The sequence below is a fragment of the Rana temporaria genome, chromosome 5, assembly GCF_905171775.1.
Source record: "Rana temporaria chromosome 5, aRanTem1.1, whole genome shotgun sequence".
In the NCBI taxonomy this organism is placed as follows: Eukaryota; Metazoa; Chordata; class Amphibia; order Anura; family Ranidae; genus Rana; species Rana temporaria.
This window is the reverse complement of record NC_053493.1, coordinates 19447484-19464162: the sequence shown is the minus strand read 5'-3', so window position 1 is coordinate 19464162 and position 16679 is coordinate 19447484. Positions and strand designations below refer to the sequence as shown.

At 44.7% G+C, this 16679-nt stretch overlaps 1 protein-coding gene across 1 annotated transcript in view; it reads left to right on the top strand.

The window, feature by feature from the left end:
- Positions 1–1132: 1132 nt before the first annotated feature.
- Positions 1133–16679, top strand: part of TSPAN13 (tetraspanin 13) — a 76535-nt gene continuing 60988 nt past the window's right edge. Inside the window, exon 1 of the mRNA XM_040352244.1 lies at positions 1133–1331. Coding sequence (XP_040208178.1) covers positions 1269–1331 — 63 coding nt within the window. The 5' untranslated portion in view covers positions 1133–1268. The remainder of the gene's footprint in view (positions 1332–16679) is intronic.

The window sequence follows — 16679 nt, the reverse complement described above, 5'->3', positions numbered from 1 at the left end:
TGAATGTACGCCGGCGTATCACTAGATACGCCGGCGTACTCACTCTGTGAATCTGCCCCACAGTGGCCCGGATTCTGGTAGATTTGCCCCTTATTTGCGGAGGCGCAGGGCAGCGTTTTTGCCCTGCGCCCCCGCAAATTTACTGCGCTACCCGCGATTCACGGAGCAGTAGCGCCGTAAATTGCGTGTGCGCTGTGTAAACTTGCCCTGCGTAAGGGCGCCTAATGTAAATGATCCCGTAAATTTAAATCAGGCGCGCTCCTGTGCCAAGCGTAGAGCGCATGCTCCGTCGGGAAACTTTCCCGACGTGCATTGCGGCAAATGACGTCGCAAGGACGTCATTTGCTTCAAAGTGAACGTGAATGGCGTCCAGCGCCATTCACGAATCACTTACGCAAATTACGTAAAATTCGAACGTTGCGACGCGGGAACGACGGGTATACTTTAGCATTGGCTGCCCCTGCTATTAGAAGGGGCAGCCTTACGCTAAACACGCCGTACGGAAACAACGTAAATTGCGTACGCAGGGCTTGCGCAACATTGTGAATCGGTGTTAGTATGAAATTTGCATACTATACGCTGACCACAATGGGAGCGCCCCCTAGCGGTCATCGCTAGAATGCAGCCTAAGATATGCGTGGCATAAGAGCCTTATGCCACGCAGATTTTAGGCTGCAGTCGGCGTAACGATGTTCCTGAATCAGGAGCATTCGTAACGCCGGGGCAAGTAAGCAATTGCGCTGTGTAACCTATGGTCACACAGGCGCAATTGCTACTTGAATCCGGGCCAGTGTGAATGCGAGACGGCTTAAACGGAATTCCGATGAAAAATTCCATCGCGTTTTAGGCCAATCGGAAATTCCTATCGTGTGTACGGGGCGTAAGGATTGGTAAGCTGCAATATAATAAATATTTTCTCTTGGGTTTATTACCTCTTGAACATTGAATGGCATGGTGTGAATTCAGCCTCAGGAATGTATTACATTTTTTTCACCTTGGGTTTAGATACATTGTAACTCTTGGATACATTACTAGGAAGTCCTATTTCCTAAGACTGCATTTCCAGGAACGGCCACTAGAGGGCGCTGTGCAATCTGCTCCATACATCTATATGTAAGAGAAAAGGCTCAGCCTCCTCCCTCCTGCCTATTTCCACCTAAGAGGAGAGGTGGGGAGGACATCAGTCACAGCTGTCGCCTCTCTCAGCCCTTCAGACCCCTCTGCCTGGCCCAGGACATCCCCAGGAAGGGACACTGAGAGCTGCCAGCATGGTGTGTGGAGGCTTCACCTGCTCCAAGAACTCCCTATGTGTGCTGAACCTGCTCTACATTGTAAGTATCAGATCTTCACCTGAGCATGCTGCTGCTGCAATGCTTAGTCAGGGGGGCTGGGTGGCTGGATAGATGGGTGGGGGCTGCACAGGGCACCTGCCATGCTCCAGTCCCCATTCATCTGCTCCCTGGATTGGATTGGATTGGGTTGCATTGCAGCAGCAGGAAGGCTCAGATCAATATCCTGCTCTATAAACAGGATACTCTTACCAGCCTTGTATTTTTAGATCAGCCCTGGCAGAGGAGAAGGGCTATCCTTCCCAAGGAGCTCTTATTAGAATGCTCTATTCAGTATTAAGGGGGGGGGGGGGGGCTATTCCATGGCTATTCATCCATTATAGGTCTCCTATAGGCTTGTCATTGTGAATCCAAATAGAATTCTTATTGTGCTAATATTTATTCTGTTGGTTTATTATTGTAAAACAATAGAATAGTGTTTAGTAAATACTATTCTGTTTTTCTTATTTATAAAGTTCTGTTGGATTTCAAGAGAGAACATTGAACCTCACGCCACTTCCCACCCCAAAGGAGCTTGCAATTGTCTTTTTCTATAAAAACATGTTTTTATTATTATATATTATTATTTGGTATAGTGCTGTTGTGATGCTGTACACGGCACAGTGATGTAGGTAATGGTGGCCTATCCCAAATATCTCCGAGCCTCATATTAATACCTGCCCCAAAGGCGCTTACAATCTAATTTTTCTATTAATAATTTTTTTATTATTATTATATATTTTTTATTTGATATAGTGCTGTTGTTGTGACAAAGTAATGTAGGTAAGGGGTGGCCTATCCCAAATCCAAGTATCTCTGAGCCTCATATCAATACCTGCCCCAAAGGAGCTTACAATCAAATGTTTCTATTAATATTTGTTTTAATTATTATTATTATTTATTATTATTATATTTTTTTTATTTGATATAGTGGTATTGTTGTGATGCTATACACTACAAAGTGATGTAGGTAAGGGGTGGCCTATCCCAAATCCAAATACCCCTGAGCCTCATATTAATACCTGCCCCAAAGGAGCTTACAATCAAATTTTTCTATTAATAATTTTTTTTTAATTATTATTATATTTTTTTAATTTGATATAGTGCTATTGTTGTGATGCTGTACGCTACAAAGTGATGTCGGGGTAAGGGTGGCATATCCCAAATCCAAATATCTCTGAACCTAATATATATTCTTGCCCCAAAGGAGCTTACAATCGAATTTTTCTATTAATATTTGTTTTAATTATTATTATTATTATTATTATTATTATTATTATTATATTTTTTTAATTTGATATAGTGCTATTGTTGTGATGTAGGTAAGAGGTGGCCTATCCCAAATCCAAATATCTCTGAGCCTCATATCAATACCTGCCCCAAAGGAGCTTACAATCTAATTTTTCTATTTTTTTTTTATTATTATTACTATAATTAAAAAAATATTAATTAATACAATTTGATTGTAAGCTCCTTTGGGGCAGGTATTGATATGACGCTCGGGGGTATTTGGATTTGGGATAGGCCACCTCTTACCTACATCACAACAATAGCACTATATCAAATTAAAAAATTATAATAATAATAATTAAAAAAAATATTAATAGAAAAATTTGATTGTAAGCTCCTTTCGGGCAAGAATATATATTAGGCTCAGAGATATTTGGATTTGGGATATGCCACCCTTACCCCGACATCACTTTGTAGCGTACAGCATCACAACAATCGCACTATATCAAATAAAAAAAATATAATAATAATTAAAAAAAAATTATTAATAGAAACATTTGATTGTAAGCTCCTTTGGGGCAAGAATATATATTAGGTTCAGAGATATTTGGATTTGGGATAGGCCACCCTTACCCCGACATCACTTTGTAGCATACAGCATCACAACAATAGCACTATATCAAATAAAAAAATAATTCTTAATAGAAAATGTTGATTGTAAGCTCCTTTGGGGCGCAGGTATTGATATGAGGCTCTGAGATACTTGGATTTGGGATAGGCCACCCCTTACCTACATCCCTTTGTCACATAGAGCATCACAACAACAGCACTATATCAAATAAAAAAATATATAATAATAATAATTTTTTTATTTGATAAAGTGCTGTTGTCATGCTAATCAACTTCGGGTAGATTAGCATGATCAGCAGGATGTAGACATGACCCCTTTTTGTTGGTGGTCAGTGAAGAAGCGACCCCCTTACATTGGTGGCCACAGAAGTGGTGACCCCTTACGTTGGCCACCAGGGTAGAAGTGGTGACCCCCTTACGTTGGCCACCAGGGTAGAAGTGGTGACCCCCTTACGTTGGCCACCAGGGTAGAAGTGGTGACCCCCTTACGTTGGCCACCAGGGTAGAAGTGGTGACCCCCTTACGTTGGCCACCAGGGTAGAAGTGGTGACCCCCTTACGTTGGCCACCAGGGTAGAAGTGGTGACCCCCTTACGTTGGCCACGAGGTTAGAAGTGGTGACCCCCTTACGTTGGCCAGGGTAGAAGTGGTGACCCCTTACATTGGCCACCAGGGCAGAAGCGACCCCATACCTGTACCTTTCAGAATAACTATGTACTGGGCTATTCACTGAGGTGCTTTCACAGTCGTAGGCACTTTCCTCTAAATCTAGTGGTCATGTGCAGCAGCCAGATGATTCTGGTTGAAAATCTTTCACATGCTCCCTAAACTGTCGGTCCCTATGCTACCCCTACAGGCATCATCCAATCTTCTTAAAGACCTCCTGAGCTCACCAATCCTCAATTTTGACAATACCTCATGTTGTCCCAGCAGCCAAGCAAACACAAGCTAGATCGAAGAAGAGCAGGGCACTAGATGCAGTCTTATTTAGGCTATACTTCATGAATAGATGGAATCCAAAATCGGTGGCACAAATTAAATGAATGACTTGATGAATCCGGCAGCTATAGGTGGAGAACTGTCTTCCTCCAGACGTGGACTGCGGTGACAACTCATTTTAGATATCACAGTACTTTTCCGACTTCAATATCTCAAACTAGTTGGTCGCATTCAACTGGACTTGTTCTGTAATGTTGAAGTTTTGTAGCTTCTCAAAGCCACTTCCTTAGTTCTGAAGAACCTGAAGTGGCTTGAGTAAGCTACAAAATGTCTTTAATGGGGTTGTCCCGATACCACTTTTTTTAGGACTGAGTATGAGTACCGATACTTTTTTTTCAAGTACTCGCCGATACCGAATACCGATACTTTTTTTTAAATGTATCCCCAAATGCAGCCATGTCTCCCCATACCTAGATGCCGCCGCCTAGTTAATCAGCGTGCGGGGAACATTACAGCTTTCATTTGAATAGCTGTCTGTTCCCCGCCGCGTATAGACACTCCCCCTTGCTTGGGATTGGACGGGTGATCTGTCTATCAAAAGTGCTCAGTATCGGTACCGCTGCGGAGAAGTTTTAGGATGAGTGAGGGAAGGGGCTGGTAAATATGTATATCAGCCCCTTCCCTTTCTGAATGAACATCATGAGTGATCAGCAGTGTGTGTTTGAGCTTTGGGGTGCACACCCTAATGCAATAGTCTGTGCACACCTATGCATACTTCAATTGATCCAAGCCGTACCGAAGTAAAAATTTGCCAATACGTAAGCTTCACCTTTTTTATAAAGTCCACATCGGTGGCATCCATTGGTCTGAAATGTGACAAAATCTCACTCTTTAGCCCCTATGGACGCCATTTATTTAGATGTAGCCAAGTCCCGGGCCTCTCCAAGCCTGATGGTGACCTCCAGAGTTGGGGACAGCCGACATCCGTCTGTGTAGAGTGGGTTACGAGGCATGGCGGGTGTAATGTAAGATAGATTCATGGGCGCCAGACACTTCTTCAATGCAAATGTCTCTTAAACAGAACTGCGGGAGAGAGGGTTAGGGTCAGGACACCCTTTAGTAGTTGCAATGTTAATTTAGCAGACTCCGAGACTTCTATAGGTAGACAGCCATGCAAGGAAAGACATCCAGCAAGACAAGACGCCACAACTGCATAACGCCCATCTCCTATGGTAACAATCTTAAAACAGTTTCTAACAAAGGTTGTAAAGAACTTCATCACTTCTACAATCTCCGATCTTCACTCAACTGAGCTCCCAGTCTTTCATTAGACTTTCTTATCCACTGCCACTGGATCCCCTGAGCTCCTCCAATCTTCTCATTCAGTATCTTCCTCAAGCATCACCCCCGCGTCCCTGCTGGGTCCCTAGCTTGGCACTCCGATACCCCTCAAGTGTCACCCCACTAGCCTGCTTGATCCCTGGCTTGGCACACAATATTGCGCTACAAGTGTCGCCTCCACTGGCTGGGTCCCTGGCTTGACACCCGCTGAAGTTTCCCATTTCTTCACCGTCCCTGGTTGGTGAGAACACTGCTCTGGTACTTGCTTCAGCTACTCACAGTGGCCCCTGGTAATAAGGTGGTTGGTCCCTTAGTGGCGACGGCTTCCCCTCTACCGCCGAACCACGTCAGGTTCTCCGGCCGTCAGAACAGTGGCTTCTGGTTGGACTGCAAGTCGTAATCCCAACCCTACGCTGCTCTCTTGCTTCTGGATAGGCCCTCAGGCTCAATTCACACCTATGCATGTTGCTTTTGAGCGTTTTTTGCGGTGCTTGCTGCGTTTTTTGACGTGTGTTTTTACCGCGATTTTACCGTGTTATTTGCGTTTGCGCATTTAATTTTTTTTTATTATTTTTTTTTTTTAGCCAGTAATTATTTTTATTTTTTTACATTTCCTTTAAAGCGGGGGTTCTCCCTAAATTTTTTTTTTTTTCTAGCATTTTATTCAGCAGTGTAGCGTGAGCTACAGTATGCCTTTTTTATATATTTTTTTTTGGCGCCGTACTCACTGTGTAATCGCGTAGTAAAGTTTCAGGGGAATGGGCATTCCTATGCAGAGGGCTTGTGATTGACGGCCGGCTATGGCGCTTCACGGAAATAGCCAAAATAGGTGTTTGCTCTTCACGGCGCCTGCGCAGTCAGCTCCGATGTCTGTGCGCAGGCGCCGGGAAGAGCCGAGACCTACTCCGGCTATTTTCGCGAAGCGTGACGCGCCATAGCCGGCCGTCAATCACGAGCCCTCTGAATAGGAACGCCCATTCCCCGTGTGGAGTCTGAAATTTTACTACGCGATTAAACAGTGAGTACGGCGCCAAAAAAATATATAAAGGCATACTGTAGCTCGCGCTACTATGCTGAATGAGATGCTATAAAGTTGTTTTTTAGGGTGAAACACCGCTTTAACAACCGGCTATAAACAGGTAAAAAAATAAAAACGCAAAATCGCGGCACTTGCGTTTTTGGATGCAGGTCCATTGAATTCTATTGCATGCAAAACGCTGCTTTTTGCAGGGGAAAAAAAGTCCCTGGCCCTTTCCAAAAACGCAGAGGCACAAAAAAGCATTGATGTGAACATGTTCCATAGGAAACCATGTTAAAAAATTTCCCTGCATTTCTGCAAAATGCATCAAAAAAAACATTAGTGTGAATGGAGCCTCAGACAGCCTAGCAGCCAAATGTCCCCTGGATAGACCTCAGGCTCTGGCCTATCAGCCGGGCATTACAACACGTCTACCCAGACAGCCGTCCAGGTGGCACAGAACCCCGATCACCCAAATAAATTGGCTCTCTCAGCAGGGCAAGGGACCTAAGAAAATCTCTGCCCATTGGCTGGGACACCCCATCTATTCCTAATCTGTCCTTGCAATGCCCTTATCTTATGTAATGCCGCCAGATACCCGGCCATCTAGTGGCAGAAGAGAAAAGTGCAGCAACTCCAGAATTGGGGTCAAATCGATTGACCTCCTATCAAGGCGACTATCGCCTGGCAAATAAATTTACTGGCAGCCCTGTCTAAACATCAGGGTGCTACATACACATGAGTTTTTATCAGATATTCTAAACTTAGGAACTATCTATCCTATTTTCATTTATATCTTATTGTTGATTGCAGGGATACAGGTTCATATTGTATGCAGTGGGTAGGGACTGTCTTTCTGCTCTTATGCAAAGTAGTGAAATTGTTCTCTCGATTGTCGCCATTATATATTTACTTTCTGATCTCACGATTGGCAGTGATTCAAGTTCTTTGGACATTTTGAAGAAAATAATCAATCGTATAGGACCTGATTGAGCTCTGCAGACCTGGGAACCTGAGATCCGAGATCTCAACAGCAGAGGGATATAGGAAACCGCTTAATTAACTGTGTGCCACATTCTGAAATATCAGTTTCTTACCATTTTAAAGTAGATGTAAACCCTAACTAGGTTTCATGGAGTCTGTGAAAGGCAATACAGGCTATTTGCAGCCACTTCCTATCTACATTCACTCCAGCGATGGCTGTCTGGCAGTTTTTGGGGGGCAGTTTTACGTATAACAGTGGACCATGCCTGTTCAGTGTGTGCCAAGACACTTCAGGAGCCCCTGGGATAGGGTGACAACTCAGGAGTGCAATTGGGAGACATTAACAGAGTGTTGTCACCCTATAACAGGAAGTGCCTAAACAAAGACTTTCATGACAAGGGCACCATACATGTAGAACGGCGCAGCGTATCAGAGATACACTACGCCGCCGTATCTTACCTGGCTCTAAGTCGAATCCAGGAAGAATTTGCGCCGTAAGTTACTGGTATTTCTGGCGGCGGAATTCAAATCGACGGGTAGGGGGCGTGATTCATTTAAATGAAGCGCGTCCCTGCGCCGATTGAACTGCGCATGCTCCGTTTCGAAATTTCCCGCCGTGCTTTGCGCAAAATGACGTCGCAACAACGTCATTTTTTGAACTTCGACGTGACTTGCCTCCATCCCTATTCACGGACGACTTGCGCAAAAAAAATAAAATCAAATTTCGACACGGGAACGACGGCCATACTTTAACATGGCAAGTCTATGTATACGCCGCAAAATACCATCTTTAACTATATGCCGGAAAAAGCCGACTACAGACGACGTTAGAAAATGCGACGGCTGCGCGTATGTTCGTGGATCGTTGTAAATCGCTAATTTGCATACCCGACACGGAAAACTCCACCCAGCGGACGCCGAAGTATTGCATCTTAGATCCGAAGGCGTACGAAGACGTACACCTGTCGGATCTAACCCAGAAGCCGTCGTATCTTGTTTTGAGGATTCAAAACAAGGATACGACGTGGGAAATTTAAAAGTACACCGGCGTATCAGTAGATACGCCGGCGTACTTCGTCTGTGGATCTGGCCCCAGGTATTTAAAGTATACCTAGAGCATTTTCTTTGAGAAAGTTTTATAACCCAGACTTTAAAGCGGAGGTCTGCCAAATTTGAAAATTTTATGACTTTTTTAAAATAAGGACACTTGCCTGTCCAGGGCGCCCGCGATGTCGGCACCCGAGGCCGACCCGTCCCTCGGATGCTGCCGTCGCCATCTTTGGGAAGGGAAGTGAAGCCTTCCAACAGTGCAAATCGTGGTAATAAATATATAAAAGTCCAAGGCTGCAAAAATCCTTTCAGTGTTAATAACACCGTCCCACACCACAAATGAAGTGACACCTCCACCATAAAAAAAATGCCTGCTTACCAGCTAATGTGGACCCCCTGTCATGGGAGGTCTATCTCACTTGTGGCCAATACCCAACCAGGGCCTTTTTTTCATGAAGAGATGTATATATGTCGGGTCCACCACCATATATCAACTTCTAGGCAGGGGCGGACTGACCATTGGGACTCTCGGGCACTGCCCGAGGGCCCCATGCCACTAGGGGCCCCATCAGGGTTGCCAGGCTCAATAAAACCAGGGACGGTATGTAAAAAAAATCTGTGTTTTCTTACATCTGTCCCTGATATGTCCAAAACCGAAATGCTTTTGATGTGAAAATCCTGAGATTTTCGCTGCCCTGCCTCTGCACTGCCTCCTGGCGTGGTGGCCATCTGTAAGCCCGGGGGCCCCATAATCTTCTATTGCCCGGGGGCCCCATGAGTTGTCAGTCCACCCCTGCTGCTGGGGTCACAGGTACTGCAATAATTATGGTTTTAATCTTGGTAGGAAGCCTTTACAGATGTCCTCCAAATAGTCATGCTCATAGAAGTTCCCCAAATAAGATAAAGGCTCGCCATAGAGTAAAACCATAAACCTTTAATAAATCTAAAAAGTAATGCACTTACATCAAGTTTGCATAAACACGCATGGGGAAAAATCTCAAGCCAGCCGGCTCTAGCAAAAACGGTCGTCTTTGCGGATCTACGAAGCGCGGTGACGTCAGCACGTCGCTCCATCCAGCGCGTTTCGTCACAAACGACGACATCCTGGGGCTGACTCACTGCTATAAATACCATTTACTCAGAAAAAAACGCCTCGATCTGAGCCTTGGGCAATCAGTCTCTCCTTCCACCATCTTGGAAAAGGGAATATTGTCTCACATAATGCATGAATTCTACATTTGTACCATGTACAGTTTTATATCACGGTAGTGTATATCTGACCCCCCCCATTCATACATGCACTTTTTGGCACACGGTTTCTGAAGTGCAACAGTGCTCAAAATGAAGAATGACATACAGTAAATCCTTGGTTTGAGAGTAACTTGGTTTGAGAGCGTTTTGCAAGACAAGCAACATTTTTTATTTTATTTTTTTACTTGATATACAAGCAATGTCTTGATATACAAGTAGCGTCATGTCACAACTGAGTATAAAAGAGAAGAGAGGAGCCTCTAAGTGTAGCAATATGGTTACATTTAATGAAGGTACAACATTTAGCAACTTATTGCTACACTTAGAGGCGCCTCTCTTCTCTTTTATACTCTGAAGCTCCTGCTGGATTTTGCTTCTAATCCATTTGTGGATGGACATTTTATGGTTACACAACCTATAATCTTTATATATGGACTATAAACTGAAGGACTTATGAATAAATGGTTGTGGAACGAATCGGTTGAGTTTCCATTATTTCTTATGGGGAAATTTGCTTTGATATACAAGTGCGATGGATTACAAGCATGTTTCTGAAACAAATTATGCTCGCAGTCCAAGGTTTTACTGTAATTCTCAGTGCGTCGCTTGTCGTGTGAAGCTCAGGGGGGGGGGGGGGTAGTTCAGTGGGGCAGAATTGTACATTTATGGTTGGGGTTAGGGTTTCCCATTGAAGAATATGGCTAGGACTCAGGACTTGGAACAGGGACCTCCCCCAAAGGTGGGTTCCCAGAGGTCAAAGGTCACACGGTGTGGCTGACCCACCCCCACCAAAGTGTACCGCCTACCCCAACTAAGTCGGGGAATGACCATTTTATAAAGGTGCTGGAAACTGCCAGGAGTGCTGTGCGCTATAATAACTAAACAGATTGATCTGTTTCAGGTCTACCTATGAGTTTATATTTCAGAGTGAAATAAAAACTATCACAGATCTGCTCCAAATTAAGAGGGAAGGCGGCAGTTTTCCCTATATATAGAAAGCTGCCGCAGATTACCGCCAGGTGTGACCCGTTGTATTTGTTGTGAGTTTTCTGTAGACGCCTTCACATCCCCCTCTGCTCATGCAGTGATTACACTACATGAGCAGGGCCTGCAGGGTTAACATCCCTCCTGCTCCCTCCCTCTCTGATCTGAGGCAGAGAGATCCAAATGTGCAGCTCCAGCTCTCTTGTTCTCTGTGCTGCCTGTCATAGACACGGCAGAACAGAAAACCAATCTCGCCTAATTAACAAAGGTGATTTCATCCCTTTTTGTTAATTAAGAGCAGCTTCTGCTCCAAATATTTTTATTTTTATCTGACAGAGGTATTAAACTCCCACCCCTATTCTATACGAAACTTTACATTTTGCCATTAATAGACATTAAAGGGAAATAATGATGTTGGTAAATGTATTTTTTTTCCTTCAAGGTACAGTTAAAAAGCATTAACTTTTTTTGTTTGTTTATGCAACCTGCAGGGTGATGTCATAATGTGCTAGTATGCATACTAACACATTATGTGGAACTTGTCTTAGAACAAAGCCTTCCGGTGCAGCACGGTCACCGCTGAAGGTGCTTCCATATTCACCCGGTCTTTCTTCTGGGTTTGCAGATTTCGACTGTGTGAGTAGCTGAAGCCGCAATGACATCACTCTTGCGCGAGAGCCGCCGTTTACCTCACCAGCTGCATTTACAGTGAATATCTCCTAAACGGTGCACATAAGCCTATAATAAGGCTTACCTATAGGTAAAAATTGTGCTTGGAAATGTACTCCTAATTTAAGAGGACCCTGGGCTTTCTAAGAATGCCCAGCACTAGCTGCTCACTTTTTGGACTTGTACAATCTAGCTGAATATTCCAAGCAGAGAGGAGTGGGCATAGACCCTTTGATGGTGACTGGGATGATTAAAGGGTTTATTCACCTTTTCTGCGATTTTTCCAACAAATGAATACGCTCTTAACAAATGTACACTGGGGTCCTTTGTTCAAATACAAACTTGGGGTGCTGTTGGTGTTTGAGGAGCTTAAATGCAGGTACCAGCTCCCTATTGCCTACTTGCACTTATTTTGCTACCTCAGTGGCGTCCAGGGCCGCCATCAGGAATTATGGGGCCCCTTACACAGCTTCAGGCATGGGCCCCCTGGAGCAGAGACCGGGAGGGGGGGGGGTGCTGCCGCCTGAAATTGAGAAGCGGGGGGGCCCTTTACAATAAAAAAAGAAGAAATAAAGAAAAATATATATTAAAAAAAGCGGGGCCTTGGGGACCTCTGGGCCCTTTAATTATATATGTGTGTGTATGTATATATATATATATATATATATATATATATATATATATCATTTTTTTTTTTTTTTTAAAGGGGGGGTTGCCATCTGGGGACCTCTGGGCTATATATATATATATATTTACAAATTATTATTTTTTTTATAAAAAGAAATTACAAAAAAAGGGGAGTTGCCATCCGGGCCCTTTAATAATAATAATAAAAAGAGAAACCTCTGGGCCCTTTAATAAAAAATAAATAAAAACAAATATATCTAAAAAAAAAAAGGAGAGTTTCCATCCGGGGACCTCTGGGCCCTTTAATTATATATATATATATATATATGTATATATATATTAGTGCTGTCAGTTAAACGCGTTATTAACGGCGTTAACACAAACCCATGTTAACGCCGTCAATTTTTTTATCGCGCGATTAACGTTCGGGGGTTATACCGGGATGATGCCTGCAGCCGCAGGCATCATCCCGGTACCGTTGTTTAGAGCGGGCGATCGGCTATCCAAACATAACAACCGATGCGGCTAAAAGCCGCTCGGTTGTTATGCCGGAGGAGCGGGAGGGGACATCCCCCCCCTCCCGCCGCCTTTCTCCGCTCTGACCGGGCCTCCCGTCCCACCGGGAGACCCGATCCTCCATCCACCGCGTTCTGTGTTCAGGCGGAGACTGACACTAAGCCGTAAACGGCTTTGATTCAGTCTCCGCATTGAAACCACGGAAGCGGCGTCATGACGTCACTTCCGGGTTTCTCGGCTGCCAATGGCGCCGGATTTAAAAAAGTACACAGTATTCAGAATCGCCGTTTTCGGCGATCTGAATACTTTGAAGTGCAAAGGAGGGCTCGGAGGTCTTTTAGACCCCGATCCGTCCATAAAGAGTACCTGTCACCACCTATTGCTGTCACAAGGGATGTTTACATTCCTTGTGACAGCAATAAAAGTGATCAAAATGTAAAAAAATAAAAAAACACAATTTAATATTATAAAAAAAAATAAAATAAATAAGAAAACAAAAAAAAAATGTTTTAAAGGGTGAACCTCCTTAATCGCGCGATTAATCGTGAGTTAACTATGACATTAATGCGATTAATCGCGATTAGAAATTTTAATCGCTTGACAGCACTAAAATTATATTTATATATATATATATATATATATATATATATATATATATATATATATATATATATATATATATATATATATATATATATATATATATATATATATAATAGAAGGGGGGACCTCCGGACCCCTAAAAAAAAAAATATAAATTGACCCTTTAATAAAAAAAGAAAAATATATAAAAAAAAAAAATGTTATAATAAAAAAAAAAAGGGTGGGGGGTTGCCATCTGGGGACCTCCGGACCTCTAAAAAAAATGGCCCTTTAATAAAAAAGTGGTGGCGTCACTAGGGTTGATGTCACCTGGTGCGGTAAAACATGGCATCGCCCCCCCACTCCATCAGGTCACGTCACTGGCGCATGCACTCTGAAGGTCTGGCATACTGTGCCGCACCTTCAGGGCACTGTGCTGTAACTGAGGGCTCCCGCACGCAGGCGCAGAAGTGATATCATTGCAGCTCTACCCATACTTTTCATTATCTGCTGTCCCCAGGGACAGTTCCAGAGATCCCACTGTATGGCGAGGCAGGCAGAGATGGTGGCATGCGATGGGCTCAGCAGGGAAGTAGGAGAAGGCTGAAGGACGCATGCTAGGCTGCAGGACTGGAGGTGTTCCAATGGCCCGGTCAGCTGGAGAAAAAAAAAACGGGCTTTCCTCCGACTCGGGAGAGTCAGAAAGTTTGTCACCCCTCTAGCGGGGGTCACCCGCACCCCCCTAGCAACGCCACTGCGCTACCTCCCAGTTTAGGTGTTCTTTTTCTGCCCAATTTGGGTTCTCTAACATAGATGTGCGGATTGGTGATCTGGAATCCTTGCTTAGAGGCCAAGATCTCCCTAAAGCCCATTGCCCATTATGAGTTATACTGGGGGGGAGGAGGCACACTATATAATGAGGGGGTCATGTCCCCCTCAGGCTCCCCCTAGTGAAGCCACTGCTTAGATTGTAAGCTCCTTGAGGGCAGGGACTGATGTGAATGTACAGTGCTGCGTAAATTGATGGTGCCATTTAATTACCTGTAATTTAGTATTTTATTATGACGTAACTTCTAATTCTGTATCTTTAAATGAATACTTTGGTGTAGATATCCTGCCTATTAGCCAGACTCGTCTTTTAGGTTCTTTCCACACCATGCCACAATAATGATATCGTGATTAATACGTGGATGCCTATTGGCTGACGCATGTCACAGGACGGTGCCTCGGTCACAGCTGCCATGTGAGTTCACAGGAAGACTGGGTGATGATTTTATTACTATTTGCTCACACAGGGGCCACTGCTCTGTGTTTTCTGTCTTCTCGCTTTGCACCTGTTTTACTGCAGCCCCGTCGCTGACTCATCCCTCCAAGTAGCAGGTAGATTGAGGGGAAAGTCTGCCGGCTGATCTGATATCCCCATAGATCCTAGAAGAGGAAAATCCAGTCCGTCCTGTTCACCCGCATTGCTGCAATACTTGCTGTAATTATGTACACAGTGGTGAACAACTGATCGGTGCTTGGAGCAGATTTATGTTACAATCTCACGCTCTCCCAGTAAAATGTTATTTCTTTATCGTACATCACGGGACACAGAGCGGCATTCATTACTATATGGGTTATATGGAGTACCTTCAGGTGTAGACACTGGCAATCTCAAACAGGAAATGCCCCTCCTTATATAACCCCCTCCCATAGGAGGAGTACCTCAGTTTTTACGCCAGTGTCTTAGGTGTTAGTCATGGTTTAGCTTGCCTCCGCATCCTTGGGATTAGGTGAGCTACCGGTTCTGTCCAAAAAAGCCTCAGCGCTAAAGTGGTCAGTAACCGGACCCCAAACCCTTGGGGTATAGCCCATAATGCTTTTCTTTTTAGAGAGCTGGACCCTGGGCCCAGAACTTAGAAACCTTTGCGTACCTAAAGTTTTCTGTTGCCAGGGTGCTATATGGGCCCAGGACAGTGGATCCTTCATAGGAACCCAGGGCCTGAAGGTCTAGACATCCCCACGGAGATGGGGGAAGATTGGGCCTCTTGCTTGGCAAAGTCCTGCGGCATGGAGCAGGTAAGTGAGGGGAAAACTTGCGGAACTTGGTTCTTAGCAGGTTTTTTTCTGGGGGGTCACAGGGGACATGCCTAAAGTTATGCACTGCATCTGGCAAACTAGTCACATATCATAAAGATAGGATGGCTCTCTATGTATTATTCCCCATAAGATGTGACCTCCCTTGTAGTGTTGGAAAAGCATTGAGTGGGGCCTGTGTTATATAAAAATATATGTGTGTGTCAGAGAGCTTTGCTTACCTGCAAGCCTCCAGGCGATGCTCCATTCAGTCTTCCTCCTCAGAGCCTGCAAGCAGGCAAAACGCTGGCCTCCTCATGGTTCCAGGCTGCAGGCTGCAGTTTGCTGGAACAGAGAGGTCCCTTCCTCCCAAAATCCCCCCCCCCCCCCCCCCCCCTGTCGGGAGGGGCATTTCCTGTTTGAGGTTGCTGGGGGGGAAGGGCGGGTCAGTGGCTTAAAGGAAGGGGCGGCCCTTCCTTGTTTGTTCCATCAATACTTTGGAACTGAGGAGAAAGACCAGAGCGGCAGCACGGGGCGCCGAGGACACACAGTGGCCAGAAAGGATATTGCAGTCTTCAGAGGACTGTTTTGTCAAGCCTAGAAATAGGCTGTTTCTTTTCCATCTCATAGTTTTTCTTTGCAATACTACTCAGGGGGACAGAATGTTTTTTCTTTCCTGGATTTGAAACAAAAACGAAAAAAAAAAAAAAAAAAGTCATCTAGGGGAGAGGAAGCATTTTTTTATCCCCCAAACAGGTGTTTGGACAATTAACTTTTATAGTTCCAAATACCAATAGGTAGCAGGTGTACCTCGGTATTGTACCATGGTATGCCGCTGTTTTCCCTACAGGGAGCCTTGGGGCCATCGGGATCTGGGGCTGGAGCTGACGCGGGTCAGTCCAACCCTAAGATGGTCACGGAGGAGGTATTACTCACCTCTTTAAAAGAGATGCAGAAAAGCATGGGAAAAATGATATCCGCAGCTATGCGGGGCAGTAAGCGGAATAGATCTCCGTCGCCCGAGCGCGGACCCTCAGAAGAGGAGGTCCTTTCCTCAGGGGAATTGGACGACCTCTTGGACACGGACCAAGTAGGTTCAGGGATCGAAGACCCGGATACAGAGGAGTCTGGGGCAGTCTCCCTGAGGGAGAGCTGGTGGATTCAAGGATTGTCGGACTTGGTCCATAGGACATTCAACTTGCCAGTACCAGATCTCCAGGTATCGACGGTTTCAGCTTTGGGCTCACTGAGGGCGCCTCAAAGCAATGCTGTGTTTCCGATCCATCCTCTATTAGAGGGAATTTTGTTCCAAGATTGGAACAAGCCAGATAAGATCTTCTTACCACCTAAAAGGTTCTCTGTCCTATATCCTATGGAAGAAAAATTTTCCAAAAGATGGGCTACTCCTGCAGTGGACGCAGCCATCTCATGTGTTAACAGATCGTTAACATGCCCTGTAGAAAACATACAGGT